General features: G+C 61.6%; 2 protein-coding genes across 12 annotated transcripts; both read left to right on the forward strand.

The window, feature by feature from the left end:
• Positions 1-721: 721 nt before the first annotated feature.
• On the forward strand, positions 722-13,047 carry CAVIN1 (caveolae associated protein 1). Its single transcript, XM_054396806.1, has 2 exons — positions 722-1,266; positions 10,903-13,047. The coding sequence occupies exons 1-2, from the start codon at positions 847-849 to the stop codon at positions 11,566-11,568; spliced, it is 1,086 nt and encodes a 361-aa protein (XP_054252781.1). The 5' UTR covers positions 722-846; the 3' UTR covers positions 11,569-13,047.
• A 4,805-nt stretch (positions 13,048-17,852) lies between these two features.
• Positions 17,853-25,198, forward strand: STAT3 (signal transducer and activator of transcription 3). Of its 11 annotated transcripts, none has more exons than XM_054396734.1 (23): positions 17,853-17,980; positions 18,503-18,647; positions 18,793-18,891; positions 19,270-19,365; positions 19,447-19,528; positions 19,901-19,995; positions 20,143-20,294; positions 20,708-20,866; positions 20,981-21,073; positions 21,350-21,409; positions 21,642-21,671; positions 21,780-21,873; positions 21,957-22,004; positions 22,193-22,276; positions 22,365-22,463; positions 22,590-22,725; positions 22,909-22,961; positions 23,050-23,144; positions 23,393-23,532; positions 23,845-24,060; positions 24,308-24,350; positions 24,640-24,749; positions 24,832-25,198. In XM_054396734.1, exons 1-23 carry the CDS (start codon positions 17,853-17,855, stop codon positions 24,885-24,887), a joined length of 2,313 nt encoding a protein of 770 aa, XP_054252709.1. In that variant the 3' UTR covers positions 24,888-25,198. The 11 variants fall into 11 exon arrangements, with proteins under 11 accessions (XP_054252709.1, XP_054252711.1, XP_054252710.1 ...); XM_054396736.1 differs by having other exon boundaries at positions 24,652-24,749; XM_054396735.1 differs by having other exon boundaries at positions 23,845-24,057.
• Positions 25,199-27,180: the final 1,982 nt, after the last annotated feature.

A 27,180-nucleotide genomic window follows, 5' to 3' on the forward strand; every position in this document is an offset into this window, starting at 1 on the left:
GCTCCTGTCCTGAGACAACCAGGATCTGCTTTCCTGATGGAGCCTTTGGGCAGGCTCAGCCCTGCGGGGCCCGTGCTTGTCCCACATTCAGTAACTCAGTGATGGGTGGGGGACTGCAGAGCCCAGAGGGGTTCAGTTTGCTCTTTCTGTGCTCAGTCTGCCTGGGGCCATGGTACTCACTGTGTGGGCCCTATGCCCACCTCCTGTGTGCATCCACACATGGCCAAGGAGCATCTTTGTGATCCAGACTTGTTGTCCCTAATCACCGAATTCAAATGTTTGTGAATCCAATGTTTGTGAAAATGAGACTCTGAGAGGCCTGGAAAAAAACTCTTCAGTGCTGGCAGAGGATCTCAACTTTGCAGCTGCACCGAGGTGTGCGGCTGTTGGGAGCAGCTCCCTCGGCTCAGGGCTGTGCCCTGGCGGGGCTCGCCTGGCGCTTCCCCGGCCCCTGTGCAGGGTTTTTATCTTTTCCTCCCATGCTCTCCCTTTCTCTGGACCCGGGGGGAGCAGGCGGCGCGTCCCCGGCCGAGCCGGGGCAGTGTTCGCCTCCGCAGCAGCTCTTAGGATCATCTGGGGGAGGGTTGGGTCAACAGGGGCTTGGCGGCGGTGCTGCAGCCGAGGTGGAGTCAGCCAATGGCCTGAGTCTGCGACGCTCCGCGGGGCACTTTTGGTGGCCGGCCCCGCGGGGCTCTGCCATTTGAACTGCGGCGCAGGCACCGCCGCGCTCCGCTCCTGGCGCCGCTCCCAGCGCAGAGCTGAGCCGAGCCTGGGGCTCAGCTTTCCCTGCGCTCTCCCTGCCTGACAGCCTCTGCGCGCTCCGCTGGCCAGGACTCCGGGGCCACCATGGAGGACACCACTCTGCAGATCATCGAACCGCCGACTGCTTCGGAAGCCTCCGAGGAGCAGGCTCCCGAGGACCCGATCAAACCCGACCAGATCAACGGCGTGATGGTGCTGACCCTGCTGGACAAGATCATTGGAGCGGTGGATCAGATCCAGCTGACCCAGACGCAGCTGGAGGAGAGGCAGCAGGAGATGGACAGCGCAGTGACCAGCATCCAGGGGGAGCTGACCAAGCTGACCAAGGCTCACACCACCACCAGCAACACTGTCAACAAGATGTTGGAGAAGGTTCGCAAGGTAAGCGTCAACGTGAAGAGCGTGCGGCAGAACCTGGAGAAGCAGGCAGGGCAGATCAAGAAGCTGGAGGCCAACGAAGCGGAGCTCCTGAAGCGCAGGAACTTCAAAGTCATGATCTACCAGGTAAGGAGCTGCTGCCTGGCTGGGCTATGGCCCGCCCCGGGGGTGGATTCATGGCTGAGGGCTCTGTCACATTGCGTGGTAGCTCCGCGGCTCGCCTGAGCTCCCCTGGCTGTGGCAGCCCAAGCTGGGGTGATCTGAAGTGGCTCTGTCACCCCCAAAGAAGAGGGCTGAGAGAGCTGCTGCATCGAGCAGGAGTTCTGGTGGAGGTGGTGAGGGTGGCCTGGGGCCCTCGCTGCGTAGAGCAGCAGTGTCACAGTAGCCTGACTACAGCACTGGGCTGCGGAGGCAACAGGAACAGGAGGCTCTGGAAGGGGAACTAAGGGTCTGCCTGCCAGCACCTCCTGCTGAGGGGCAGCCTGAGCCTTGCTGCATGCAGAGGGACGATCTTCAGGGCTGTGAGATGCACCTGGGAGCTGTCACCCCAGCTGGGGTGAGCCTCACTGTCCAGGGCAGGTGGGTGGCAGGGCAGGCACAGCTCCCCCAGCTCCTCAGACCTGGGTCTACTGGGGCAGATCCTACCTCTTCCTGCTGCAGCCTGCGGGGCTGGGATCTCCCAGTTGCCTGGAATCAGTAGCAGCTTTGCTTTGCCTGGTGCCCCTCTGCTGGTGTGGATTTCTCCTCTAATATTAAAGAATATATAGAGAGGGCTAAGCTTCTGCCATTGTCTTTACCAGAGCAAACTGTGCTGTGAGAGAAAAGTGAATCAGTGATTGACTGGGAGAGAAGCCTCTGTGTTAATAATAGCCTCAGGGACAGCCAGAGACATCCAGTGCTGATCACGAGGGTGAGTGAAGAAAGACAGAAAAAAAAAGGGACAATTCCTCTTCCTAGCAGGTCTGAAGGGAGAGCTGGTCCTAAGAGGCTCAGGAACGCAGTGAGCACAGGGCCTGGGTAACTGATTCACAGCTGAGGCATTTGTGCCCCAGGCTGACACCTTGCAGCCCACCCACAGCACAGGGGTATCCTGACTACTGCTCTGTGTTTATTGCAAGCTCTTTGCAGGGAGGGTGAATCTGTCCTTGGGAAAACAGAATCACTCTGACTGTGCTACAGGGGCACTGAGCACTGCAGGATGATCAGACTGAAGATCAGCACAATGCTCTGTGGGCTGCAGCAGTGGCAGCTTCTGTGTGCTCTGGAAGCATCCTGACCAGGGCCAGGGTGTATGCTGTGAGCTGCCCCTTTTGCTTTGCTGCTGCTTGTGAACGGGGAGCAGAGTCTGTGACAAAGCCAGCCAGGGGCAGTGCTCTCGCTGCTGTGAGGACAGAGCAGCCCCTGGGAGCAGCAGCTGGTAGTGGAGCACGGCAGGGAGCTGTGAGTCACGGAGATGGTAGGGAAAAAAGGAGTGATCTGTAATTTGGAAGTGTCCCAGCATGGAGCCCGGTGTGGTCTGACTGCAAGGCCGCAGAGCACAGCTGATAACTCTCTGGGTTTGCTCCCTGTGAAATGGAGGCTTCTGTGCCCTCTGGCCAGCCCTGCTGCTGCTGCAGGACCTGAGCAGCCCCTGCCCCAGGGTGGGCAGCAGCAGGCAGGAAGCTTGTGAGGTGCACAGCTGGGGCAACCAAAGGGCTCTTGATTTCCTCCAAACTTGGTGCTTAAGCTGAACCCCCAAACCCATGGCAGGCTTTGGGTGTTTGAATTTGTCAGGAATAGCATTAAAGGGGCTGAGTGAGGAATGCTCAGCAGGGGCTGCCAGTCCTGACCTGCACAGTGGGACCTCAGCATCCAGGTCTGGATCACAGGGAATGCCCTGGAGAAGTTGGGATATTCCTGCAGCTGCCCTCCTGCCTGCCATGGAAGTGGAGAGCTTTGGGCCACAGACACCTCCAATGGTTCCAGCTGTGTCACTGAGCTCCCTTGGCTCTCTTTGGGCTGGCAGTGAGGCTGCTCAGTGGCTGCATTGGTCTGTGGGTTGCCCTGCAGAGAAGCCAACATAAACCTGAATCCTGTGGCTTGGTGTAGGGAAAACAACCCACAGAGTGCAGGAGTCTCTCAGACTTGTTGCAGACCTTTTGCTCTGAAGCTGCTCAAGGCTCTGGAGGAGCTCAGGATCTTTGCTTTTGGCTTTGGGGGTTTTATTCCCTTTGTGTTTTCCTGGCAGGTGCAGGATTTTGGAGTCAGTGACAGGAGTGGAGCTTCCTCAGGCTGTGCACAGCAGATGACCAAACAGGCCCTGTGGGTGCCCCTGCATCACCCCTCTGCTAACATCTCTCTGTGCCAGTGTTGAAGCTGCTGCCTGAGCAGCTTCAGACCTTGCAGCAGGAAGGGCAGGACTGAAAATGTCTTCTGGGGCCAGCCCAGAATGTCTGTGGCAGTTTCTCGCAGTGCCCAGTCTCCATGTGAGCCTCTTGCTCCCTCTCTCACACTCTGGGAGCTGCCAGGAACTACTCTGGGTCCTGCCCAGGACAGAGGTTTTTGTCAGCTCAGCAAGGGAATTGGAGCTTGAGGGTAAAACTTGGAAAAGCAACCCCAGATTCCCATAGCTTTTTGTTTTGAAGCTAAAGCAAAGGGAGCAGCCTTGGCCCAGCCGTGGCAAGACTGGCAGTACTGTGCTGGCACCAGGGACAGGATTTGCCTTCCTGAAAAGCCTGATCCTGAGTGGCTCCCTGCCCTCCTTAGCAGCCCTTGGGAACAGAGTTCCCCTGTGTCCTTTATGATGCTGTCCCAGCTCTGCTCTTTCAGAGAAATTAGGACACCAACAGATCTGTCTGCAGTGCCTGACAAAACCCCAGCAAGGTGACTTCATCCCAGAGTTCCTGGGCTTAGGATGCAGGAATCTGGGGCTGGTTACCAGAGCTCAGGATTAACCAGCGGATGTACCCTGCAGGGAGCTGCTGCCAGCCTGGGCAGTGGCAGGCTCGGGACTGGGCGCATGGCAGTGCTCATATCTCTGCAGTGCTGCTGCCTCCAGGCTGAGCTGCTCCCTGCCCATGCTGGGGGCCTGGCACAGCCAGGCAGGCACCTGCAGCCCCAAGGTGAGGGTGGAGCCCCTGCAGTGCTCTGGGCCTTTATTTGGAGGCTGCTGTGGGCGCTGGGCTCAGGGAGGTCTGGCTGGTGGTGTCCAGCTTTGTCTGGTACCAAGAGAGGGCTCTTTGTTGGCTGCCTGCGGCCAGGCCGCTGCCCACACTCCAACCTTGGGGGTCCCGGGGGGCTCCTCTGCTCCTCGGGTGTCTGCTGGAGCCCAAGGTGCTGTGGGAGCTCTCTGGGCAGGGTGAGAGCAGCACAGAGCCTGAGCTGTGCAGGGTGAGAGTGGGCAGGGCTGGGACAGAAGTACAGAAGTAGCCCATAAATAGCACAGCTTGGCTGCTGTGCCACTCTGTGCCTTATAGGGCCAAGCTACGGGGTGCTGAGCCTGGGGGGGCGCTCAGACCCACTCAGGAACACCATAGCCTGGGAAGCCAGGCCCTGCACTGCCTCATTTTTAGACCTGTGTCCCTCAGACGAGAGCCTGGCGAAGCCCAGGAGCCCAGGGCTGTGACGGGCGGGGAACACAGGGCATGCAAGGCAGCCCCAGCCCTGCACCCACCCAGCCGCTCTCCACCTCCCCAAGGCAGCGCCAGCTGCCCCGGAGGCAGCCAAGCTCACACTGAAAGAATGTCCCTGGGGGAGGGAGAGGTACAGTGCAGCAGCTCAGTTCCTCTGGGCTGTCCTGCTGCACTCAGCTGCTCTCCATCCACTGGCAGGGCACAGCATTAGCACCCCGAGGTGAGAGCAGCCTCCCTCTGCTCTCCTTGGACTCTCCACAGCAGCCTGAGCCTTGCTAGCTGCAAGGTGAGACAAAGCCCAGAGCCGGAGATGCTCTGTGTCAGGGAGGAAAAACCAAATATTTAGAATGAGAAGATGCAGGATGTTTAGCTTTAGGTGAGGATACTAAGGTCAGAACCAGCACAGGTCTGTCTGATGCAAACTCCACACTCCCTGGTGAGCTGCTCAGAGCTGGCTCTGGGCTGGGACAGCTTCAGCCAGGAGAAGCAGCACTGAGAGCAAAGGCATCTGGGACCAGGGCTGTCAGGGGAGGCAATCCCCCCCTGCCCTCTGCAGTCTGTTTAGTTCTGTTTCCTACACCTCTGCCTTTCTCCTCACTCCCTCCCAGGCAAAAGCCCTTTGCCAGACACAGCCCTGCCCTCCCCTGCTCTTCCCTGCCAGGTTTGGGCCAGCTCCAGCATGGTACCAGGCTGCTGGTCCTGGCTGGCTGCTGGAGGGGCTGCAGCCTCTCAGGACATAGCTCCCAGGACACAGGGTAAGGGGACATGCCTGTAGCAGGAACGTGCCAAGGAGGCTGTGCCAAGGAGGTTGCACAATACTGAAAACTGCAGAGGGCAGGGCAGGGCAGGGCTGGCCAGGGAGGTGCTGCCTGAGAGGGAGCAACTTTATCCTTCCACGTTACCTAATCCCCAGCTATTTTGCTTTTCCCCCTCATACTTCAGAGCTTTCCCATTGTTTCAGCAGCATTCTTTGGTGATTTCTTACTGCAGTCTTCTCTCTAGGACTGGAGGTGTCTCTGTGTGGACCTCCTGGCACTGCTGCAGCTCAAATCTGTTCAGATTTGGAATGTCGGAGTCAAGGTTGTGTCCAATTCTGCGCTGAGCTTTGCTCTTCTCCTGAGTGCAGCCTCTGCAAGCTGCTGGGTGGTGGCCAGCAGTGGGCTGGGGGACAGCCAGAGGAGCGAGGTCTGGAGTCACACCCAGCTGCCTCCATCTCTCCAGCTGTTATTGCAGGAGCCATGAACGGAGGGGTTGCATCTCTGACCACAACCCCACAGGGACCAGCAAGGGCTGCTTGGGGCTGCATACAGACACTGGTGACATCTGCAGAGCACTCTGTGGGCAGCAGCATGACTAGAGAGCAGGATCTGCCCCTGTGGTGGTGTTTGGTGTAGCCACAGAAGGGATTATGCATCTCCTTTAAGGAAGGACTCTTCCTTCTGATGAACCTTCACTGACTCTGTTCTCTCCAGTCTTCCTGCCTGGCTTCTCCCCTCACTAACTGCCTCCTGTGCCTCTTCTCTCTGCCTGCTCCCATGCTAATCCAGATAACTCTGGGTGCTGTTGCTGGTCAGATTCCTGATGGGACCAGGTGGGTTCTCCCTTGGTGCCTCCTCCCAGGGCCATGCCAACACCCTTCTCCTCGCCATAGCCACAGAAGATGCCAGGGGTGCGCTTGGAGGCCTCGCCAGGGACTGCCCTCTGAGCACGTGGGGAGCTGCCATGGCCCAGACCAGCAGAAGACAGCGAGGAAGCAGCAGTGCAGGGCTCAGCAGGAGTCCCCCTCAAGATCATTTGGATCCTCTTCTGGAGTTCTGAGAGCTGATTTGGAGCCTTTGCCTCTGCCTGCTTGTGGCTGCTGCTAGCCCACAGCTCTGCAATGCCTCTGCTGCTGCCTGCTGCCTTCTGCCTGCTGCAGTGCATGGTGCAGAGCTGTGGTTTTGTCTTGGGCATTACAGGACTTGCCATGTGCTGCCTCTATGCCCTGGCAGGCAGGAGTTGCTCTGTGGCTTGTGTGAAGGGCTGGCAGGCAGGGGCAGGTGGCTCTGCTGGTGCCAGCTGTGATTGGGCAAATCATCCCTGTCTTCTGAGCCTCAGCTTCTCCCTCTTCAATAGGGCCTTGTAGCACCTCCCTCGTTGGGCTTCTTCTAGGGTTGAATTTGTGCTTGTGAAATGGTTTGGAGCTGCTGTTTGAAAGAGCTAAAATAGACAAAAGAGAGGCAGAGAGCACAGCCTGTGGCCCAAACCTGCTGCTGTCTGAGGGGAGCTCAGCACCCAGCCCTGCTCAGCCCCAGTGCTGGTCATGGGGGACTGGGCTTCTGCACAGGCTGCAGCTGGAGCAGACTTCATCTGACACTTGCCTTATGCCACCAGAGCCCTGTGGCAGCAGGGTGCCAGGTCACCATGTGGCTACTGGAGAAGTGCCCTCTGGGTGGTCATGCAGCAGTGTCAGCTATGCCAGGCAGTGGGAATGGCCTGGCCTGGGAGCTGGGCAGAGGTGATTCAGTTATTCCTTAGCCCAGGAACTGGAGGCTCTGTGGGAAGCTGACCCCAGGGGAGGGAGTGAGGGGACATTAACAGAGGCAGGTTTGGGTGACAGGCTGGCAGCAGTGGCATTCATTGTCCACAGCAAAATCTGCTCCAACAAGCCGTGTGCCCCAGGGCTCTGCTAGTGCTTGCTAGGGGTTCTAGGGGTGGGGGTGGGGGGGGTGGTGCTGGTGGTGGTGCTGCTGGTGCTGGTGCTGCTGCTGCTGAGGAATGCTCCCTCCCAGGGCACTGGGGAGAGGGCAGCACAGAAAAGTGCAACAGTTACCACAGCAACAGAGCAGAGCCTTTGCTCCCCTGACAGGGCTTGACCTCACCTGGGAGGCTGCTTTCTGCCCAGATGCTTCTAATCCTCCCTCAAGCTCCCCCAGGCCAGAGCTTGTCTGCCCTGCCCAGGGCTGGCATGGCACCAGGCATGCTTCCAGCTCCAGCTTGCCTGGCAGCAGCTATGATCAGCCCTTCTGGGCCAGAGCAGAGCCTGGGGATGTGAGCTTGTGGTGTCCTGCATGTCAGAGCTGCATGTGAGCTAGGCTCAGCTCTGCTGCTGGGATTGTGTTGCAGCAGCTGAAGGAGATGAGCTGTAGCTGTGGCTGACTCCTGTGTGTGAAACCTTCCATTAAACCTTCAGGCTGGAAATGGCTGTGGCTGGCAGTCCTGGGGCTCTGGGCTCCCACAGGCTCATAGCAGGAGCCTCAGCAGCAGCCCAGGGACCCTTCCTGAGCTTCAGGAGTGCTTCCAAAATTGCTGGTGGTTCTGCAGCTCTGGAGGAGCTCTGCTGGGCTGGGAATGGCACTCAACTTGGTGCCTCTTTGGCCTTTTATAGGGCAGGGGAATGTTTACTTCTGTTGTAGCAACCAACCTACCCCTGGGGGTGACTTGGGACTCAGTGCCAGGGAGCTGCAGCTGCAGCTGCAGATAAAGAGCCCTTCATGGAGGTCTCTGCCCACAGATCTCAGGGCCCAGAGCTGTCTGAAGCAGCAGCACGGAGCACCCAGCACATGACAGCTGGTAGCCAGCTGGGTACAGGCACCAGGGCCCCTGCGGGCATCCACAGGGACTTCAGATGGACTGATCCAGTCCCATTGGCTCTGTCAGCCCGGTGGAGCTCCCCAGGGTAATGGGTCTGTGCCAAGCAGGGTGGCAGGGCTGTGTCAGCCTGAGGGGAGGAGGGGGGCAAATGGGTAAAAAAGAAATAGACCCTGGACTGGAGCTGAGCTTGGGGTACATCGGGGAGCAGCCAGCACAGTCCCAGCACACCCACACTGCCTGCCCTGCTGCTGGGTACAGCTCGGCTTTGGGCATAGAGCAGGAACAAAAACCTCCAGAGCAATCCTGTGTGCCCCTGTCTGTGCCAGCTGGATTTGGGCTGCCCTGGGGAGCAGAAGGGGTTTGCATCGCTGGCTGGGAGCAGGGTTTGGACACCCAACAGGCAGGAATGCCAAGAGCCAAGGCTTTGGACTCACCCACTGCCAGGGTCAGTGTTTTCCCAGCACAGCTGGTGGAGCGCCTGGCCTGGCTCCTCCGGGTGAATCATGAGGGGAAGAAAGTGAAGAGCCCATGGGACATGGCCCCGGGCAGGGGTTTGGGTGGCAGCCACCCCTGGGCCTGGGATGGGTCCCGATTGTGCCAGCCAGGTCCTGATGTCCCACAGGCAGACCTGCTGTGTCTGCAGGCACATTCTGCCCACCCTTCTCCATGGGTGAAACCCCTCTGGAGCAGGAGCACATGACCCTCGGTGGCATTTGGGCAGCACCTGGGTGCAGGGACACACACAGGGCGTGCTGAGAAGTGACACACTCATCCCCAGCGAGGGCCCAGGGGATGACCCCAACCTGCCAGGGCTGCTGGAGTGCTCCCAGCAGCTGTGCCCTGCACCAGCCAGGGCAGGGACAGTCCCCAGATGCAGGTGGACTCTATGCAGCAGCCATGGAGCTTCTGGGGTGGTGTCTCTGCAGACGTGTTCTGGGACGAGGGCTGATCGGTATCTGGGTGTGCAGAATGTGGCCCGTGTCCACGGGCAGCCGTGCCAGGCAGGGGATGCCTTTGTTCTGGCTCATTGTGTTGACTCCAGGGAAGGAAGTGGATGGAGTTCCTGATGTTCTGGCTGGTGGGGCAGGGTCCCCCGAGCCTTTGGGATTGCTCCAGCAGGTGTTGTTGTGGAGAGCAGGAGCCCAGACCCGCAGCGTGGGGGTTTGTTCCGAGCTGGCCTCTGGAGGGCTGTGCATTGTTCTGGCCTGCAGTGGCCAACGGAATGAAGAAAACATCTGCCGAGGGTGAGGAGCTGTGGAAGGTGGAGCCTGCAGCCCTGCGCCGGAGACACACTGCGGGGCCCGGGGCAGCTCTGCTCCTGGCACCCCCGGGCCCGCGGAAGCGGAGTCGCTTCTGATGTTTGCCGCACTCGGAGCACTCAGGGTGCCCCGGGCTCTGCGCCTGATTGCACTGGGCTGTGCCCCTGACAGTGTTGCCCTGGGATCCCCCTGTTTCGGCCTGCCCCAGGGCTGAGGCTAGCTCCTGCTGCCCAGGCTGCCTCCACACCTCAGCCCAGCAGCTCCGTGGGTTAACCCACCCGGGCAGCAAATTTCCGAGCCTTGGGCGGCACCTGTGGCTGGTGCAGCGCTGAGCTATTTCCAGCCTGTCCTGGGGACAGGGAGGTGACTCCTGGAAACAGGGACGCACGCGATGTGCTGCCGGGATGAAAACCAATCCTGCCACAGAGCCATGCCCCTCACTGGGCACATGCTTGTCCTCTGCCCCAGCATCAGAGACTCGGCTGACCCGGGAGAGGCGAGAAGCTGAATGAATTCACCCTCAGTCCGGCCGGTGCATCCTGGGGCCACCGTGCCCCCCGCACTCAGATACAGCCGGGACAAATCCCCTGCCTTTTTCCCCAGTGGAGAAATGGGACCCCAGGGAATGCCCAGTCCCACGTATGCATCCTGCAGGCCCTGGGGAGGTTCAGAGCAGGGTGGCCAGGCCAGCCGGCGCTCTCTGTGGCTGGGTGCTGGCTCCAGCCTGTGCTGCCCACTGAGCCTCGGGCATCGTGGGCTGGGCCCTGGCCAGGCTGGAGACCTACGGGTAGCCGGTGGGCTTGCAGAGAAAAGCAGATCGGGAAGGAATCTGTGGGTTGGGGCTCCTGCTGGCACCGGAGGGTGCTGGGGTCACGCTGCTCCGTGGGCTCCCTGTGCCTCATCACGGCAGGGTGGGGGGGGCTGTCCTGGGAGCTGGGGGGGTGTGATGGCCAGGTCCTGGGATGGAAATGGAACCGGAGGGGACAGGAGTGTGACCTGGGCAGGGGAGGGACGGAAATCTCCAGCTTCAGAGCCGCTCTGTCGGCACCGCTGGAGCCAGGGCGGGTTTGGAGCCATCCCAGAGTGAGCAGAGCTGCTGGAACTGAGCGCAGGCACCGCAGAGCCCCGGGCAGGGCAGAGTAGAGCCTCCCTGCAGCCACTTTTCGGGTGCTCTGCGGGAGGATGAGCCGGGAGGATGAATCGGGCCCGACGCCGCCTGGGTCTGTGCCGCCCGGGCTCGGTGCGCGGCGGGGCCGGGCGCGGGGGCGGCTCCTGGGCCGGGCGTTTATGTCTCACGGGCTCCACTCTGTGTCTTGCAGGATGAAGTGAAGCTGCCGTCCAAGCTGAGCATCAGCAAGTCTCTGAAGGAGGGTGACAAGCTAGAGAAGGAAGGTGAGGGAGAAGAAGTGCAGGTGGGTGAGGACCATGCAGAGGAGGACCACATCCAGCTCTCCTCGGATGAAGAGGTGGAGATTGAAGAGATTATTGAAGAGTCCCGGGCAGAGCGCATCAAAAGGAGTGGCATGAAAAGAGTGGATGACTTTAAGAAGGCTTTCTCAAAGGAGAAGATGGAGAAGACTAAGCTAAAAACCAAGGAAAACCTGGAGAAGACCCGACACAACCTGGAGAAGACTCGCCACAACCTGGAGAAGAGGATGAACAAGCTGGGCACCAAGATTGTGACTAGTGAGAGGAGAGAGAAGATGAAGACCTCTCGGGACAAGCTGAGGAAGTCTTTCACTCCTGACCACACCATCTATGCCAGGTCCAAGACAGCCGTCTACAAAGTCCCACCCTTCACTTTCCATGTCAAGAAAATAAGAGAGGGTGAGGTGGAAGTGAAGGCCACGGAGCTGGTGGAGGTCGGCGGAGAGGAGGGCGAAAACTCGGATCTGCTGTGCGGGGAGAGCCCCGAGGTGCACACCCTGCTGGAGATCACCGAGGAGTCGGACGCGGTGCTGGTGGACAAGAGCGACAGCGAGTAGGGCGGGGGCGGGCGGCGTTTGCAGTGCCCTCTGCCCTGCTGCCCCGGGGCACCGCACACGATGCCTCCCTCCTGCCCCCGGAGCCGCGCCGCCCCCCGCCCGCTTGGCTGCGGTGTTTTTGTATCTTCGCTTTAGCACACACAGGGCACACAGGACTCTTCCTCACACTGTTGAATCACCCTCGGAGACCATTCCTGTCTAAGAGCCACCTGGCGCCTGCCCGCGGGCACCCTGCCCAGCTGCAGAGTGCTCAAGGCAAGAGGAGCCTGCAGAGTTCCAGCATCCTCCATGCGCAAAGCCCTGGTGTCAAGACAGCTCTGTGCCCTGCACCCCGCTCTGCTTCCTGCGCCAGGTGACGTGCCCACTGCTGCAGGCATCTGGCTGGCCTGGCAGCACTTTCAGAGGGCAGCAGAGCTGCAATGCCCCTGGAACACAAGGAAAGAGCCCAACGAGTCCTGCTGGTGGGCAGAGGATGGGTGAAGCTGAGCTATCAGCGGTGCCACAGCAGCCACCACCATCTGTGGCTGGTTTCCCAGTGTGGCATGGGATGTGCTGAGGCCACGTGAGGCTCTTCACTGTCAGAGCAGCCTTGACACCAGGTCAGCGCCAACCTTGAGTGTTTCTGAGCATCTGCTTCCTCCCAGGGTCCCAGCACAGCTCAGGCTCATGCCCACATCCTGCGCTTTCCTCCCCATTTCTCACTTTCTGCAGCTTCCCCCCCTGTCCCCTGCAGCCAGGCAGCACCAGGGTATCACACTGCAGCTTGAGGGCACTGACCTGGTACAGCTCGGAGTGGCCACCCTGTGAGGGAGCAGGCAGTGAGGCAGAAGCTGCCTTGGCTGCTTCCCTAGGGGGCTGTGGGTGTGCCCATGGGGCTGATCCTGGAGGCAGGGAAAGGATAGAGCCCTTGTGCTCATCCCACCTGCATGCCAGGCTCAGCCCTTGCCTGCTGTGCAGCCGCTTTCCTCCCCAGCCCGTGCCCCCCAGGGCTGCTCTTGCCAACCTAACTGAACACATAAACTTGCTTTTCCTCGCAGAATTATTTTCCTTTTTATTGTCCAGTGCATCCAGCTTGTCCCCGGCCCAGGGCCTCATTCCGGTGCCCACACTCCTGGGGCCTGCCTTGGCATCTGGGACATCACCGGAGAAGGAGCACCCACGCCGGTCCCTGGTGCCAGGCAATGGCAGGCTGGGGGCAGCTGCTGAGACGCCAGTGGCCCTGAGGCTCCTGCTCCGGGTCAGGAGGCACCAGCTCCCGGCTGCCCACAGGTCCTGCCAGGCCTCCTGCCTGCGGGCTGGTGGGTCCCAGCCCAGCATCAGCCCCAGCCCGCGGTTCACCTCCCCACGGAACCTCCCACGGGCCCGTGGCCGGTTCTCCCGTGATTGTTCCACGTAGGTCGGTGCCGAGGGCGTGGGCCCCGGGGCCGTTCCCGCGGCTGCGTCCCGGAGAGCAGCACAGCAAATAAAATTTCTTTTGTAAACCACCAGCGTGCGGCTCCTGCGTGGCGTGTCCGGCTCCTCATATCCCCTGGAGCAACTTGAAGCTGTTTGCTCTTGACCTCTTGCTTGTTCCTAGGGAGAAAAGACCAACTCCAACCTATCTCTAACCTCCTTCCAGGGAGTTGAAGAGAGCAATGAGGTCTCCACTCAGCCTCCTCCAGACTTAACCCCAGTTCCCTCAGCTGCTCCCAGCTTCATTGCCCTTCTCTGACACGCTCCAGCCCCTCAATGTTCGGCCCAAAACCGACCCCAGGGTTCGCGGTGTGGCTTCTCCGGTGCCTAGTCCCGAGGGACGATCCCTGCCCTGGTCCCGCTGGCCACACATTGCTGATCCAAGCCAGGATGCTGCTGCCCTTCTTACCCACTTGGATCACTTCCAGCCGGTGCTGACCACCCCCGGCTCCGCCGGGTTCTGTTTCGCCGGGCACTTCCCAGCCGCTCCGCCGCTCCCGCAGCGCTCCCGGCTCGCCCTGTCCCTGTCCACGCGGGGGCGCTGCCGGGCGAGGTGCGGCGCGAGATCGCTGCCCCTTTAAGAGGCGGTGGCGGCGGCGGGCGCTGACGTCAGGCGCTGCCCGGAACTCGGAGCGCTTCCCGCGCGGCGCTTCCCGGCAGCCGCTGCCCCCCCCGTGCCCGCCCCCGGCCCCGCAGCGCCCGCGGCAGGAGGCGGTACCATCCGGGAACAGCCGGTAGGGGGCAGGCCCCCCCGCTTCGCCGATTGGCCGCCGGGTCCGGTGCCTCGCGGGGTCGCGCCGCCATTGGCGGCGCAGCCCGTGACGCTAAGGCGGGGTCGTGCGCTGCAGGGTTCCCGGCACTCGGGCAGGATCTGGACGCGACCGTCGCCGGCACCGGGAGCCGCTGCCCCGCCCCGGATCGTCGGTGAGCGCTGGGGGGACACCGAGGGGCTCGGCCGGGACTGGGGCCCGTTAGTGCTGGGCCACGGGAGTTGTTTGGTACCAGGACGGCGGGTGACAGGGCTCGGGACGCGATGACAGGGCACCGGTGTCCCCGGGGGCCAGCGCTGCTCATCTCGGTGCTGCTAAACCAGGGGAGGGCGGCCGAGGGGCCCTGGGGCAGGGTGGGCAGGGCCGCTGCTATGGCAGGGCCGCTCCCGCAGCGCCTCTGACCCATGCCGTGCCCCGGCCGCTCGCAGGGGCCTTTCCCGGCAGCCCCGCCGCGGGGTGGGACCGTCCTGTCGCCTGGGCCGGCGCAGTGGAGCTCCGACGGTTTCATTTTCGGCAGCTCGGTCCCGCTGTGGCCTGTGTCGGTGGCAGAGCGCAGCCTGGTGCCACCGTGAGCCCGGCAGCCGGTGAGGGCCGCACCCCGTGCTCCCGGAGAGCCCTAATTAGGGAGCCGCTAATTGATCTAATCCCGAGGTTTGGCTGCAGAAGGGATTTCTTTGCTTCCCACAGCTCCCAGCAGGCACAGAGCAAATCCTTGCTGGGCAGGGGCAGCTCCCAGGGGCTGGTAGAGCTCCCTGGGACTCCTGGGCACTGGCGTGGGGCTGGGGATGAGGCACGTTCAGAAGCACCGGGACCCAGCGGGAGCCTGGATGTGCTCCTCGGGCAGCGAGTGGCCAGAACGCAGGGCCAGAGCTACCACCCGGCTTGGCTTCAGCGGGACCCCACACTGGCTGCTCTGGGGAGGTGTGACCACAGGGTGCCCACCGGGCCACAGACGCAGGGCTGCCTGAGCAAGGGTGCCCTGGGAGGTCTGCAGTGCTTCGCTGTTCCTGCCTGCTGCCACCCTCCATGCTGCCCATCAGCTGTCCACCTGCAGCACAGTGCACACCATCCCTGCCCAGCATGGCCTTTTCTGCTGTGCATCTGTTGCAGCCACAGGTGTGGTGCTGGCTCAGGACAGGAGGAGCATGAGCTGGGCAAGGGTGCCCAGGGTGGTGGTGCCAGTTCTAGGTGTTGGATGGCCCCTGGAGAGTGGCTGAAACGTGATGCAAAGCAGCCAGCTGTGAGATGGTGGTTGATCGGGGACCTGGCATCGTAGCCATGAGGTCACCCAGAGCCTGCCCCGTGCTGTCCCTGCTGCTTCCACAAGCCCTGCAGCTCCTGCAGCTCTGCTCCCAGCCCCAGGCCTGGCTTTGGAAACACTGCAAGGGGCCCAGCCGAGTCCTCCCCAGAGCCTTTTCACAACTCACTCTTTGCCTGCAGCGGTGAAGCTGCTATGTTGCTGTGGAGCAGGTTTCCATCAGCCTGTTCATGGTTGTGTGGAAGCAGGGCAGCAGCTCCTGTGACTTGCTGCTGGCATTTGCTGTGTGGCTGTGGTGCTCCCGCTGGTGTCAGCTCCCGCTGTCACAGCTCCCTGAACGTGACCTGTGCGACGCTGCGGGGACCGGAGCTGCCTCCTGCTGTGGCCTCGCAGGCACGGGAGTGCCACAGGCCGTTCGGGGCCCTCAGGGGTCGTTGCTGCTCGTTGTGAGGGCTGTTCCCAGCTGCATCCCAGAAACGGGAAGCAGCCAGGAGGCAGCTGCGCGATTGCTGCAGGGCCGCAGCCGTTTCCGTGAGGCCAAGGACTCTGCCGAGCTGCCAGCCCCACCGCAGAGCTCGCCCGGTTCTCGTGCTCTGCCCTTGCAGGGGAGCTAAAGAAAGATGAACTGTAGCTCTTCAGCTACTTTTAGCAGCTTTGCTTCCAGCGTGTTTACCCCTGGGCTTGCATCATGCAGTGCCTGGCCCTGGTTGCTTTGCTTGCTCCCTGGCTGCGTTCCAGCGGTGGGAGGAGAGGCGAACCGCAGGGACGGGCGAGCCCGGTGCCGTCGGAAAGGTTTAGCCTTGGGATCTTTAAACCTAGCTGAAAGAAGACCCTGGCGGCGGGGCCGGCTGCGGGGGGATCTCCTGTGTGGGGCTTTGGGGCTGATGAGGTCCGAGCATCTCTAACACGGTGTCTGTGATGGCACAAAGTGTTGGAGGGGGACCCTCTCCTCTGGGACAGGCATTGCAGGGGTCCGGTCAGCGGTGTGCGGTGCAGGGGACCCCGCGGAGCGCTGGCGCCGCGGCCTCTGCTGCCACCGTGGCTGTCCCGCAGCTGTTGGAGACTGTGGCCGGGACCCCGTCAAGCGCCGCCGCACGGCAGCCTGGGAGCTTCGCCTTCCGCTGCGCTGCGGGCTGGGCCTCAGCACTGCCCCGGCGTGCCTGGACTGCGGCTTTCCTGTGGCTCGGATCAGGGTCCGGGGAAGGGGCGTCTGGCTCTGCTGCTGCAGCCTGGTGGGGAACGGCTGTCCCTGAACCACCCCACGCTGGTACCTGTGCACTGGCTCCGGTGCGATGGTGACACCGCAGCAGCGACTCTGCAGCACCTGTCCCTGGCTTCCAGCTCAGGGCTGGGGATGCTGCGCTGGCAGGGGCCGGGGCAGCCGCCACTGTTTCCGGAGGGGCTGGTGAAGCACCACCCTGGGGCTGCTGTTACGGTTCTGCAAGAGGAAGTGAGGTGGCTGAGCTCACCGCAGGCAGGGGACTCTGGTGGCCTGGAGCTTCTCAGCTCTTGCCTGGCCCGTGTGTTTGTTGGGATTTCCCCCCAGAAGCAGCAGTTCCACAGGGGTCAGGCTGCAGCAGCAGTCTCCAGGACCAGGCTGTGGGCACCCTTGCATCTGCCTGTGTGGAGGGAGGGACCCCAGGCCACTGCAGCTGGAGCTGTGGCCAGCGAAGAGCTAAGGCTGCTGTGAAATGGGGGCTTTGATGCTGTGCTTTGAGCTGTGGCTAACAGCCCAGCCTGGCCTGGCCTGCAGCTGCAGCAAAAACTCTGGGGTGGCAGTGGCCTTGTCACAGCCAGCTGGGTCTCACTGCCAGGCTGGAGCAGTGTCTGTTGTTTACAGGCTCTTGCCTGGATCATGTCTGCCTCCTCCCTGCACTGTTGATAACAGGCTGGGCTCACGTGGTGTTGGGGGGGATGCACCAGAGGGCTGGTGTTCAAGGTTCAAGTCTGGGGATGTTGCTCCTGTCTCTGGGACTATTCAGTGCTGTGAAGTTCTAAAAACCTCTAACTCCACCTCAGGTACCAGTGTCTGTGTCTACCTGTGTCCCAGCCCACAGCAGGTTGTTGCCCTTTTTCCCTCTTACAAAAAGCATCCAGAAATGTGGGGGAGGCTGAGGTGCAGCAAAGCTCAGAAGAGCACAGCACAAAGGGATCTGAAAGCCTCGGGGGGCAGCACTCTTGTGTGTGGGGCCATGGTGGAAGAGCTGCTGGTACCGGCTCCTCGGGGCTGCCCCCATTATGGTTTGCTCCCCACTGGTTCTGCTACCGGCACTGTGTGGGATGGAGCCCAGGACCTGCCTGGGACTGGTGACTGCTGCCAGCTCCCTTGCTTGCTCTGGTGGCATTGTCTGTGCCAGCTGCTGGCACCCTGGCTGTCTGCCTGTCCCTACAGCCCAGCTGGCACCGGTGCATAGCCCGCTGCAGTGACCTTTGGGAAAAGCAAAGGTCCCTGCAGGGACTGATTCTGCCGGGGCAGAGCTCTGGGCCTTGCCACTGCCCCCTCATCAGCGTTGGGTCGATTCCCATCGGCAGGCGAGGCCTGAGCCCAGACCTGCTCCTTCCTCCTTCTGCTGCTTCCTGGCAGTCTCCGCCTTCCGCTTCCAGTAAGCTCTGTGCTGCTTCCCTGCCTCCCGCGGCAGAGGTGGGCTAGGGCTGCCACACCCGAGGGGGCCTGGAAGAAGTTGGTACCAAAGGTCATGGCTGGGTCCTGCTGAGCAGCTGGCTGGAAGGGAGCCTGGAGACTGTAGGGTGCCAGCCCTGAGCAGCCTCTTGCCCGGTGTGCCAGGTCTCCGGAGCTGGCCAGGATGGCGCAGTGGAACCAGCTGCAGCAGCTTGACACGAGGTACCTGGAACAGCTCCACCAGCTCTACAGCGACAGCTTCCCCATGGAGCTCCGGCAGTTCCTGGCCCCGTGGATCGAGAGCCAGGACTGGTAAGACCTTGTGAGATGCCAGTGTGGGGGCTTTGCTTGGGACACCCTGGGGAATAGCAGGTCTGGAGGAGCTCTGCTATGTCCCTGGGCTCTTGGCATTGTGGGGCTGGTCTCCCCATGGGGCTCCTGTGGCATGAAGGGGAGCAGGACTCTGTCAGACCCTGACCAGGGAATGGACTGCTCTGAAGCAGAGGGGTTCCTGTGTGGGGCTGCCCCACACCTGCCTGTGTTGTGAAGGAGGCTGCTACGGAGACCCAGTTCCTGGATCCTGTCCAGAGAGCATGTGGGGCTGGTATGCACTGCCTGCTTGGCTGACTGCCAGGCTTTGTGCCCAAGTCCCAAACCTCTCTGTGCCCTGCTCTTGTGCGTGCAGTCCAGGAACTCATTCGGTGGCATGAAGCGGGTCAGGCCTGCTCTGGTGCAGGGTAGGAAGGTGACTGCCACGTTGAGCTGCCCAAGGGGACAGTGGGCACGAGCCGCCCTGCCCCTTGCCAGCACCCAGGCCTGTGCCCCTTGGTGCAGGGCATACGCTGCCAGCAAGGAGTCCCATGCCACGCTGGTGTTCCACAACCTGCTTGGGGAGATCGACCAACAGTACAGCCGCTTCCTGCAGGAGTCCAACGTCCTCTACCAGCACAACCTGCGCCGCATCAAGCAGTTCCTGCAGGTGAGACTGGGAGGCACTGGTTGGCAGGGAGCCCATGGAGGTCCAGCAGCTGCTGGGCCCAGCTCAGGGCCCATAGTCCTGCGGGGTGGGCAACCCCCGGAGCTGCCCTGTGCCCGCTGACCGCGGGGCTCCACAATCCCAACAGAGCAGGTACCTGGAGAAGCCAATGGAGATCGCCCGGATCGTGGCTCGCTGCCTGTGGGAGGAGTCCCGGCTGCTGCAGACAGCTGCCACTGCAGCCCAGGTCAGTGCTTTGGGTGCCCTGGGTCTGCTGCCCCACCCTGCCCAGCAGTGTGCTGGGGCTGCAGGGCAGCTGTAGTCCCAAGGCCCTCACTTGCTTCCTTCAGCTGCTTTTGCTGGGGTCCAGCTGCAGGCTGCTCTCTGGGCAGCAACTGCTTCCTGCTGGGATGTGGCCTGGGTGCCTCCTGCTCAGGGTGGCATTAGCTTGGTGCATCTGTCCCTCCTCTTACCTCTGCACCCTGCACTGGTGCTGCCAGCAGCTGGCTGTGTGGGCATTTGTAACTGAAGGGATGAAGACCCTTCCTGCTAAACCCCCTCAGGCTGGAGGGGAGCACCCCTGGGTTGTGACCCTGCTCTGATGTCCTCCTTGCCCCCTCTGCAGCAAGGAGGACAGGCAACACATCCTACAGCAGCTGTGGTGACAGAGAAGCAGCAGATGCTGGAGCAGCACCTGCAGGATGTGAGGAAGAGGGTGCAGGTAGGTGTCTGCTGGGCACCTTTGCCACTCCCTTCCATGCTGATTTGGTGCTGGGGTAGATCCACATCTCTTGCCTTGCAGGATCTGGAGCAGAAGATGAAAGTGGTAGAGAACCTCCAGGATGATTTTGATTTTAACTACAAGACTTTGAAGAGCCAGGGAGGTAATGGCAGCTCATTAGCATCTGGCAAAGCAAAGTGTGTATCCCCAGGGCATGTTCCTGCCTTGCTGCCTCCTCCCCACCCGCAGGGTTGCTCAGGCTGAGGACATTTAACCTGGCAAGTGGAGAAATCTCCAGCATTATTTCTGCCACTGCTGCTGCCTCCAGGGGGGCTGAAGCAGAGCTCTGGCTGGGACAGGGCAAGGGTGTGGGGGTGGTGGTGCTGAGCACAGGGCCGAGCCAGGCAGGGGCCTGCAGGAGGTGGTGGCTTTCCAAGGGGGCTGCTGCTTGACAGACTTCTGTCAGCACCTTGCTGGGCAGGGCAGGACAGGCCCAGGGGGTCCCTGTGCATGGCTGAAGCTCTGCCCTCTGCAGACATGCAGGACCTGAATGGGAACAACCAATCTGTGACCCGGCAGAAGATGCAGCAGCTGGAGCAGATGCTGACGGCACTGGACCAGATGCGGAGGGTATGTCATGGCTGACCCCTGGGTGTGGATCTGGGGATCCTTCATGGACAGAACCCAGAGCAGTGCTGGGGTCACTGCCCTGGGCTGCTGCTTCTCTGCGAATGTGAAACTTGCAGATGGTGAAGGTTGTGCTTTGGCTTTCGGCAGGGCATCGTGAGCGAGCTGGCAGGGCTGCTCTCGGCCATGGAGTATGTGCAGAAGATGCTGGCAGATGAGGAGCTGGCAGACTGGAAGAGGCGGCAGCAGATTGCCTGCATTGGTGGCCCTCCCAACATCTGCCTGGACCGCCTGGAGAACTGGTAGGGGCTGGCTGGGGGCCACACCAGTCCCTAGAAAGGTGGCACCTGCACTGGTGAAGAGCTTTTTGCCTCTGGAAACCTCCTTGCAAAACGCCTTCTGGTGCCTGCAAGCGTGAACAGACCCCAGGAGCTGGGCTGCTGGCACTGGAAGGGTTGGCCCCAGGCCCATGGGCATTTAAGGCTGTTGTAAGAAGTTTTTGTTCCTGCTGTAGCTCTGCAGAACCTGCAGATTTCTTTTAGAACATGGCCTACGAAAACACCCTAGGCCAGGCACCACAGACCCCTTATGTGCTCTGCCTGTTTGGCACCAAGCAGCCTCATCTCACACCCATGGGGGCAGAAGAAGCCTCTGCAGGCTGCAGCCATGCTAAGCTCAGCAGCCAAAGCTGACCCTGCCTCTTCTGCTCCCCTAGGATAACCTCCCTGGCTGAATCTCAGCTGCAGACCCGGCAGCAGATCAAGAAGTTGGAGGAGCTGCAGCAGAAGGTGTCCTACAAGGGTGACCCAATTGTGCAGCACCGACCCATGCTGGAGGAGAGGATCGTGGAGCTGTTCCGCAACCTGATGAAGAGGTGCTGAGGGCTGGGAGGGAGCTGTGGGGCGCTGCCCTGGGCACCAGGGTGGGCAAGGGAGCGCACTGGGCCAGGCCTCAGGCTTCTCTTTGTTTCTTGTGCCCTTCCCTGCAGTGCTTTCGTGGTGGAGAGGCAACCCTGCATGCCCATGCACCCTGACCGGCCCCTAGTCATCAAAACTGGTGTCCAGTTCACCACCAAAGTCAGGTGGGTCACTGTCCCCTAGTCCTGCAGCACAGGGGTGGCACAGTGGGGTCCTGATCCTGAGGGGTGCTGGTGTGGAACCAGCCCCCAGCTTGCCTTGGGGAGTCCTGGTGCAGTCCAACCAGAGGAGCTGAGTGAGGCCACATCCCCTTGGGCTCCATGGTGTGGGGCATGTGGGCAGCTCTGCTGTCTCTCCAGCTGTGTTCTGTGCCAGCTGCTGCACTGGGGTTGCTGGTGAGTGCAGGATGTTCATGCTCTGCATTTGCTGACCATTTGCAGGCTGTTGGTCAAGTTTCCAGAGCTCAACTACCAGCTGAAGATCAAAGTCTGCATTGACAAGTGAGTGCTGCGCTGTGCCAGTGTGCTGGGGGCACTGCAGTGGGACTTGTTCCTCTGCTCTTGACCCAGGCTCCATCCCTGGTCTGAGGGCCAGCCTGACCCCTAGTCCAAGGGGAGGGTACAAGGGTGATGCTGGGTCCCAAGGGTTTGTTCCCATGGTGGGGACAGCCTCAGGGGCTTGTGGGACTTGATGTTGTGGTACAGCCATGACCATGTCTCTCCTTTTCCCTAGGGACTCTGGGGATGTTGCAGCACTTCGGGGGTAAGTGCAACGTTCTGGAGGGTTCTCCTGCTTTCACTTCTGGCAGACATCCCACTGCTTGCTGGCTCTGGGAGGCTCCTGTCAGCCACATCTGTCTCCTCTGCCAAGGTCCCGCAAGTTTAACATCCTAGGGACAAACACCAAGGTGATGAACATGGAGGAGTCGAACAATGGCAGCCTCTCAGCAGAGTTCAAACACCTGGTAGGTTCCCTGAGCTCTTGGGCTGCTCCTCTTGGGGTTGTGACCTTTGTGGTGTGGCTTCAGCTCCTTTCTTGTCCCTGTAGACCCTGCGGGAGCAGCGCTGCGGCAACGGCGGCAGAGCCAACTGCGACGTGAGTGCTGGGGCCGGGGCTGGCAGATCCCTTTGCTGGTACCTGTGCTACGAGGGTGCTGGCCAAGGACCACCCCTGGCATTGCTGGCAGCTGCTGGAGCACTCCTGGCCACGCAGAGCTGAGCAGCAGCACTGGGGCTGATGACCTTGTGTCTGCTGCCTGCTCACTGGGGTCTGTGCCGCCCCAGGCCTCGCTGATCGTCACTGAAGAGCTGCACCTCATCACCTTCGAGACAGAGGTGTACCACCAGGGGCTGAAGATCGACCTGGAGGTGAGCTGTGGGTTAGTTGCTGCTGCAGGCCTGGGTGTGGAGGGCCCTGGGAGATGTCCCAGCCTTTGGTCACACCCTGTCTTTGTAGACTCACTCGCTGCCTGTGGTGGTCATCTCCAACATCTGCCAGATGCCCAATGCCTGGGCATCCATCCTGTGGTACAACATGCTGACCAACAACCCCAAGGTAGGGTAGGCTGTGGTGCTCAGGCTTTGGGGCCAGGTGGGCAGAAGGGAGCAGGGCTGGGGCAGGAGCTGGCCCTGCTTCTGCTCCATGTGCTGCCCAGGGCTGTATTTGCTCTCCCTTGTGCAGAATGTGAACTTCTTCACCAAACCTCCCATCGGGACCTGGGACCAGGTGGCAGAGGTGCTGAGCTGGCAGTTCTCCTCCACCACGAAGCGTGGGCTCAGCATCGAGCAGCTGACAACTCTGGCAGAGAAGCTCCTGGGTAAGCTGGTGCCAGTGTCCTGCCTGTCCCTGCTGCGCCCTGGGCAGGAGCAGAATCCTGTGGTTTGGGAGGGGAGCTGAAGTCTACAGTCACTTGGTGGTGTCCCAAACAACACAAACCTTGGGCTGCCCTGGGAGTGACATCTCTGGAAGAAGAGCTCCAAATATTGATGTCCTCTGCCAGGGCCAGGTGTGAATTACTCCGGATGCCAGATCACCTGGGCCAAGTTCTGCAAGGTCAGATTCCCACTCTTCCCCAGCACTTCTCTTGGCTCCTCCCTTCCTCTAAGCCATGCTCACAGCGTGTGTCCCCCCTCTCCCTCAGGAGAACATGGCTGGCAAAGGCTTCTCCTTCTGGGTCTGGCTGGACAACATCATTGACTTGGTGAAGAAGTACATCCTGGCGCTGTGGAACGAAGGGTGAGCCTTGGCCAGCAGCACTCCAGAGGCTCCTGCTTGGGCTGGGCCTTGGGAGGGACCCCCTGAGGCCTGTGCAGATGGAGCAGGTGCCTGCATCAGGGGCAGGTGGTTCCTGGGATGCTTTTGCTGCCCAGGCCCTGTTGCGTGCTGTGAAATGAAACTGGCAAAGGCTCTGCTGGCAGCCAGGCCAGGCCCTGCTGCGGTGCCTGCTGCAGGTGCCCATGCTGGGCTCTCTGCCCTGCCCCCAGGTACATCATGGGCTTCATCAGCAAGGAGCGGGAGCGTGCCATCCTCAGCACCAAGCCGCCAGGCACCTTCCTGCTGCGCTTCAGCGAGAGCAGCAAGGAGGGTGGCATCACCTTCACCTGGGTGGAGAAGGACATCAGTGGTACGTCCTGTGCCTGCTGCCCTGGGCACACTGCCAGGCTTGCTCCAAAGTGTCCCTGGTAGGGCACTTGGTTCTTGTTCTGCCAAGCCCTCTGCCTCTCTGAGCCTGGCTGCCCTTTGCTGGTCCTTGCCTATTTGCTGCCCATGTGGCACTGAAGCCACCTGGCAGGTTCCCATCCTGCCCCGTGGTCTGCCAGGTGCCTGCTGAGGCGCAGCCCCATGCCAGTCTTGGCCTTGCTGCTGCTGCTGGGGTGCTTGGGGAATGCCTTTGCCCACGGCTGTCCTGCCCTGGGTCTGAAGGCTCCTTGTACAGGGAAGACCCAGATCCAGTCGGTGGAGCCCTACACTAAGCAGCAGCTGAACAATATGTCCTTTGCTGAGATCATCATGGGCTACAAAATCATGGATGCCACCAACATCCTGGTGTCCCCCCTGGTGTACCTGTACCCAGACATCCCCAAGGAGGAGGCCTTTGGGAAATACTGCCGCTCTGAGAGCCAGGAGCACTCTGAGGCCACTGACTCAGGTAGTTGTTGACTTTCTGTGCTCCTGCACAGCTCCTGTGTCGTGGGGAAGCTCTGGGCACAGCACTGGGGAGAGAGCTGGCACCAGGCAGGATCCTGTGCTGGACCTGGAGGGCACAGCCGCAGTGTGGGGCTGGGGCTGCAGTTCCGTGGGGCTCAGACACTGAGGATTGGTGCTGTCTGTGGGACTACCCTGCAGAGCTGGGGCCTTCCCCTCTGCAGCTGGTGACTGGGCTGCTCCCTCCCCTGCAGGTGCTGCTCCATATCTGAAGACCAAGTTCATCTGTGTCACCCCGTGAGTGTCCCTGGGCTGGGGGTGCTGGGGGGCATCTGTGTGCTCAGCCTCACTTCAGGTGGGGGATTCCTTCCCACCACCACCTGGACTCGAGGCATGGGACAGCCCTGGGGCTGAGCCAGGCTGCAGCTCCTGCCCTGACGGCAGCAGCTCTCCCCTTCCTGGGGCCCCTTTGCTCTGGAGAGCTCCCGGGAGGGGCTGTGCCCAGCCAGGGGCCCGGCAGGGGGGGAGCAGGGGGTGTCTGGCCAGGCCCTGACCCCGGAGGACTCTGTGCTTCCCCCCTGGACAGCACCACCTTCAGCAGCACCATCGACCTGCCCATGTCCCCACGCACCCTGGACTCCCTCATGCAGTTCGGCAGCAGCGATGGCGCAGAGGCCAAGGCTGGAGGGCAGTTTGGTGAGTGTGGGGGCGCAGCACCAGGGAGGGCCTGGCTGTAGCCACACTTGGGCCCTGCAACCCCTTCTGTGTCTCCTCACAGAGTCGCTGACCTTCGACATGGAGCAGACTCCAGAGTGTGCCTCGTCCCCCATGTGAGCTCTGCCAGGGCTTGGCCTCCTGCCTCCCAAGCTGCTCTGGGCTGGGGTCCTTGCACCGGTTCCTTGTCTGACCCAAACCAACCCTCCTGCTCCAGGGTGGTGCCACTTGGCTCTTGGGGAGGAGAGGGGGGTGAACCTTTTTCAATTGCCTTCCATAAGGGTTTTTTATTCTTGTGTTGCTCATCCAAGTGCCTACTGGCTCTGGCTGCAGCCCTGCTTGCTGCCAATGCTTCTGCTGCCTCCCTGCCTGCCAGGGCCCCACAGCCTTGGGGCTCCTATGAGCTCAGTGCTGCCTCCAGATGCCTGAGAGGATTGGCTCCTCCTGGCTCTGCACTGTCGCAGAGGGCTGAGGCCTCTTCTCCGCCTTAGGCCAGGAGGAGCAGGCAGCTCGGAGCTGTGCTGAGGGGCCCTAGGCACTGCCAGGGCTGTGCTGGCAGTAGGGGTTTTGGTGCTGCCTGCTCTTGCTCGCTGCTCCTGCTGTGGGCACAGATCTGGCTGTCCTCAGCAGCCCCAGGGCAGGGACGTCTCCCCACACCAGCATCTGTGCCTTGGGGCTGGTTTGGGACCTAGATATGACCACAGAGGCTGCCCCAGCTGTGGCTTGCCCCAGGGCCAGGCCAGTGCCAGGAGCAGGGCTGTGCCTCCCTTTCCGCACAGGGTTTAGACCTACCCTTGGAGCCCACGGGAGGCTGCTGGGTCCTGTGTGACCTGCAGTGGCGTGGCCTGGCCCTTTTTGCTCTGATGAGGCTGCTGGTGGCCCAGGCAGGGGCTTTGCAGCTTCTGAGGGGTTTTGTGTGGCACTTTCGTTGGCAGCTGCTGTTGGGGCAGGAGGGGAGCAGGATGCAGGCAGGGAGGGGAAGGGGCTGGTGGCAGCTGTGGGCACTGCAAGGGGCAGGTTTCCTTGTGTGGGGGCAGCAGTGGGGGGGAAGGGGGGGGGGACAGCTCTGCTGGGCAACGGTTGTGGTTCTGTGTTTACCAAAGTGGGGGGAGCCCCTTGCCTGCTCGGTGCCCGATAAGCAAGGAAGGGGAGGGTAACACAAGGGGCAGTGCGCAGCCAGGGCAGTGGCAGGGCAGGGCTGTGGGAGCTCTCAGCTCTAAGGCTGTGAGTACCATCAGCAAGGAGACATCTCACTGGGCATGAGCCTGGGCCTTTGCAGGTCTCTGATGTCTTGGTTTGGCTTCTGGTGGAGATTAACCCTCAGTCATCTGTGCCAGTGATGCTGCCTTGGCACAGAGCAGGCATCTTATGTGGTTCTGGCTTTTCTGCCCAGTAAAGACTATGAGGTGTCCCCGAGCTCCCCAGCTGTGGGCTGTGCCATCCCAGCCTGCTGGTAGGGGGCAGGGCCGGGGGTGGGATCCCCAGGGGAAGGCAGAGGGGCAGCAAGCTCCCAGCTGTGCCCTTGACTGTGCCTGGGCAGAGGAACATGGCTGTTGCTGGCGCTGGAGCCAGAGATGCCCTTTGCTGCTGGGAGGTGCTTGGAGGAGCCAGGGGCCGTGTGCCCCCCGCCCGTGTGGCTGCCTGCAGCTGCAGTCCCGGACAGCGCCAGGCTCTGTACAGAGTTTTATTTTTTGTATATTTTAGTGCTGTACCTACGAGCTTGAACCTGCTGCACAATAAAGGCTCTGAAGCGACCTGCGCTGTGCCGACAGCTCCGCCCGGCGCCCCTCACCGCGCCGCAGGGGCTGGGGCCTCTCGCTGGAGCTGCGGCTTGTTGGGCACAACCCAGCCCTGCTGCTGCCAGCCCATGGCCCACGCCGCTGCCCGCCCCCCGCCCGCCTTATCGGGGAGCGGCAGGGCCCTTCCCGGGACTGCCACCGCTCCGCGCCGCTTCCCTCAGCCGCCGAGCCTCCGCCGCTTGCGTAAAGGAAACTTTGGGTGCCGGCGTGGGCGGCTGCAGCCCTGCTCCGGCTGCTCCCCCTGCAGCTGCCTCTGCCCCTGCGGGGTGTTGGTGCTGCCCACTGCCCCTCTCTCCGGGCCGTGCCCTGGGCCGGGGGTGGGGTGTGGCTGCCCCGGGGACCCGGCTGCATCAGGGCCCTGCTCCACCTTCCATGGGCACCTTCTTCTGTCCCTAGCGTTGCCCCTTGCTGCTGCCCTGCACTGGAGCTGGGGGTGGCAGGTGCCAGGCTCTGCAGCACAAGGTGTGGATTCCTGGGTGGGAGCAGGCTCGGACATGCTGCCCCTTGGGGCACCAGCAGCTCCCATAGGGCCCCCACGGGGCCCGCACCCCCAGCACACTGTCTGCGGCAAAAGCAGGGGGCCTCGTTGCAGGGTTTGGGCTCAGATGAGGCCA

The sequence above is a fragment of the Indicator indicator genome, chromosome 39 (genome assembly GCF_027791375.1).
Source record: "Indicator indicator isolate 239-I01 chromosome 39, UM_Iind_1.1, whole genome shotgun sequence".
In the NCBI taxonomy this organism is placed as follows: Eukaryota; Metazoa; Chordata; class Aves; order Piciformes; family Indicatoridae; genus Indicator; species Indicator indicator.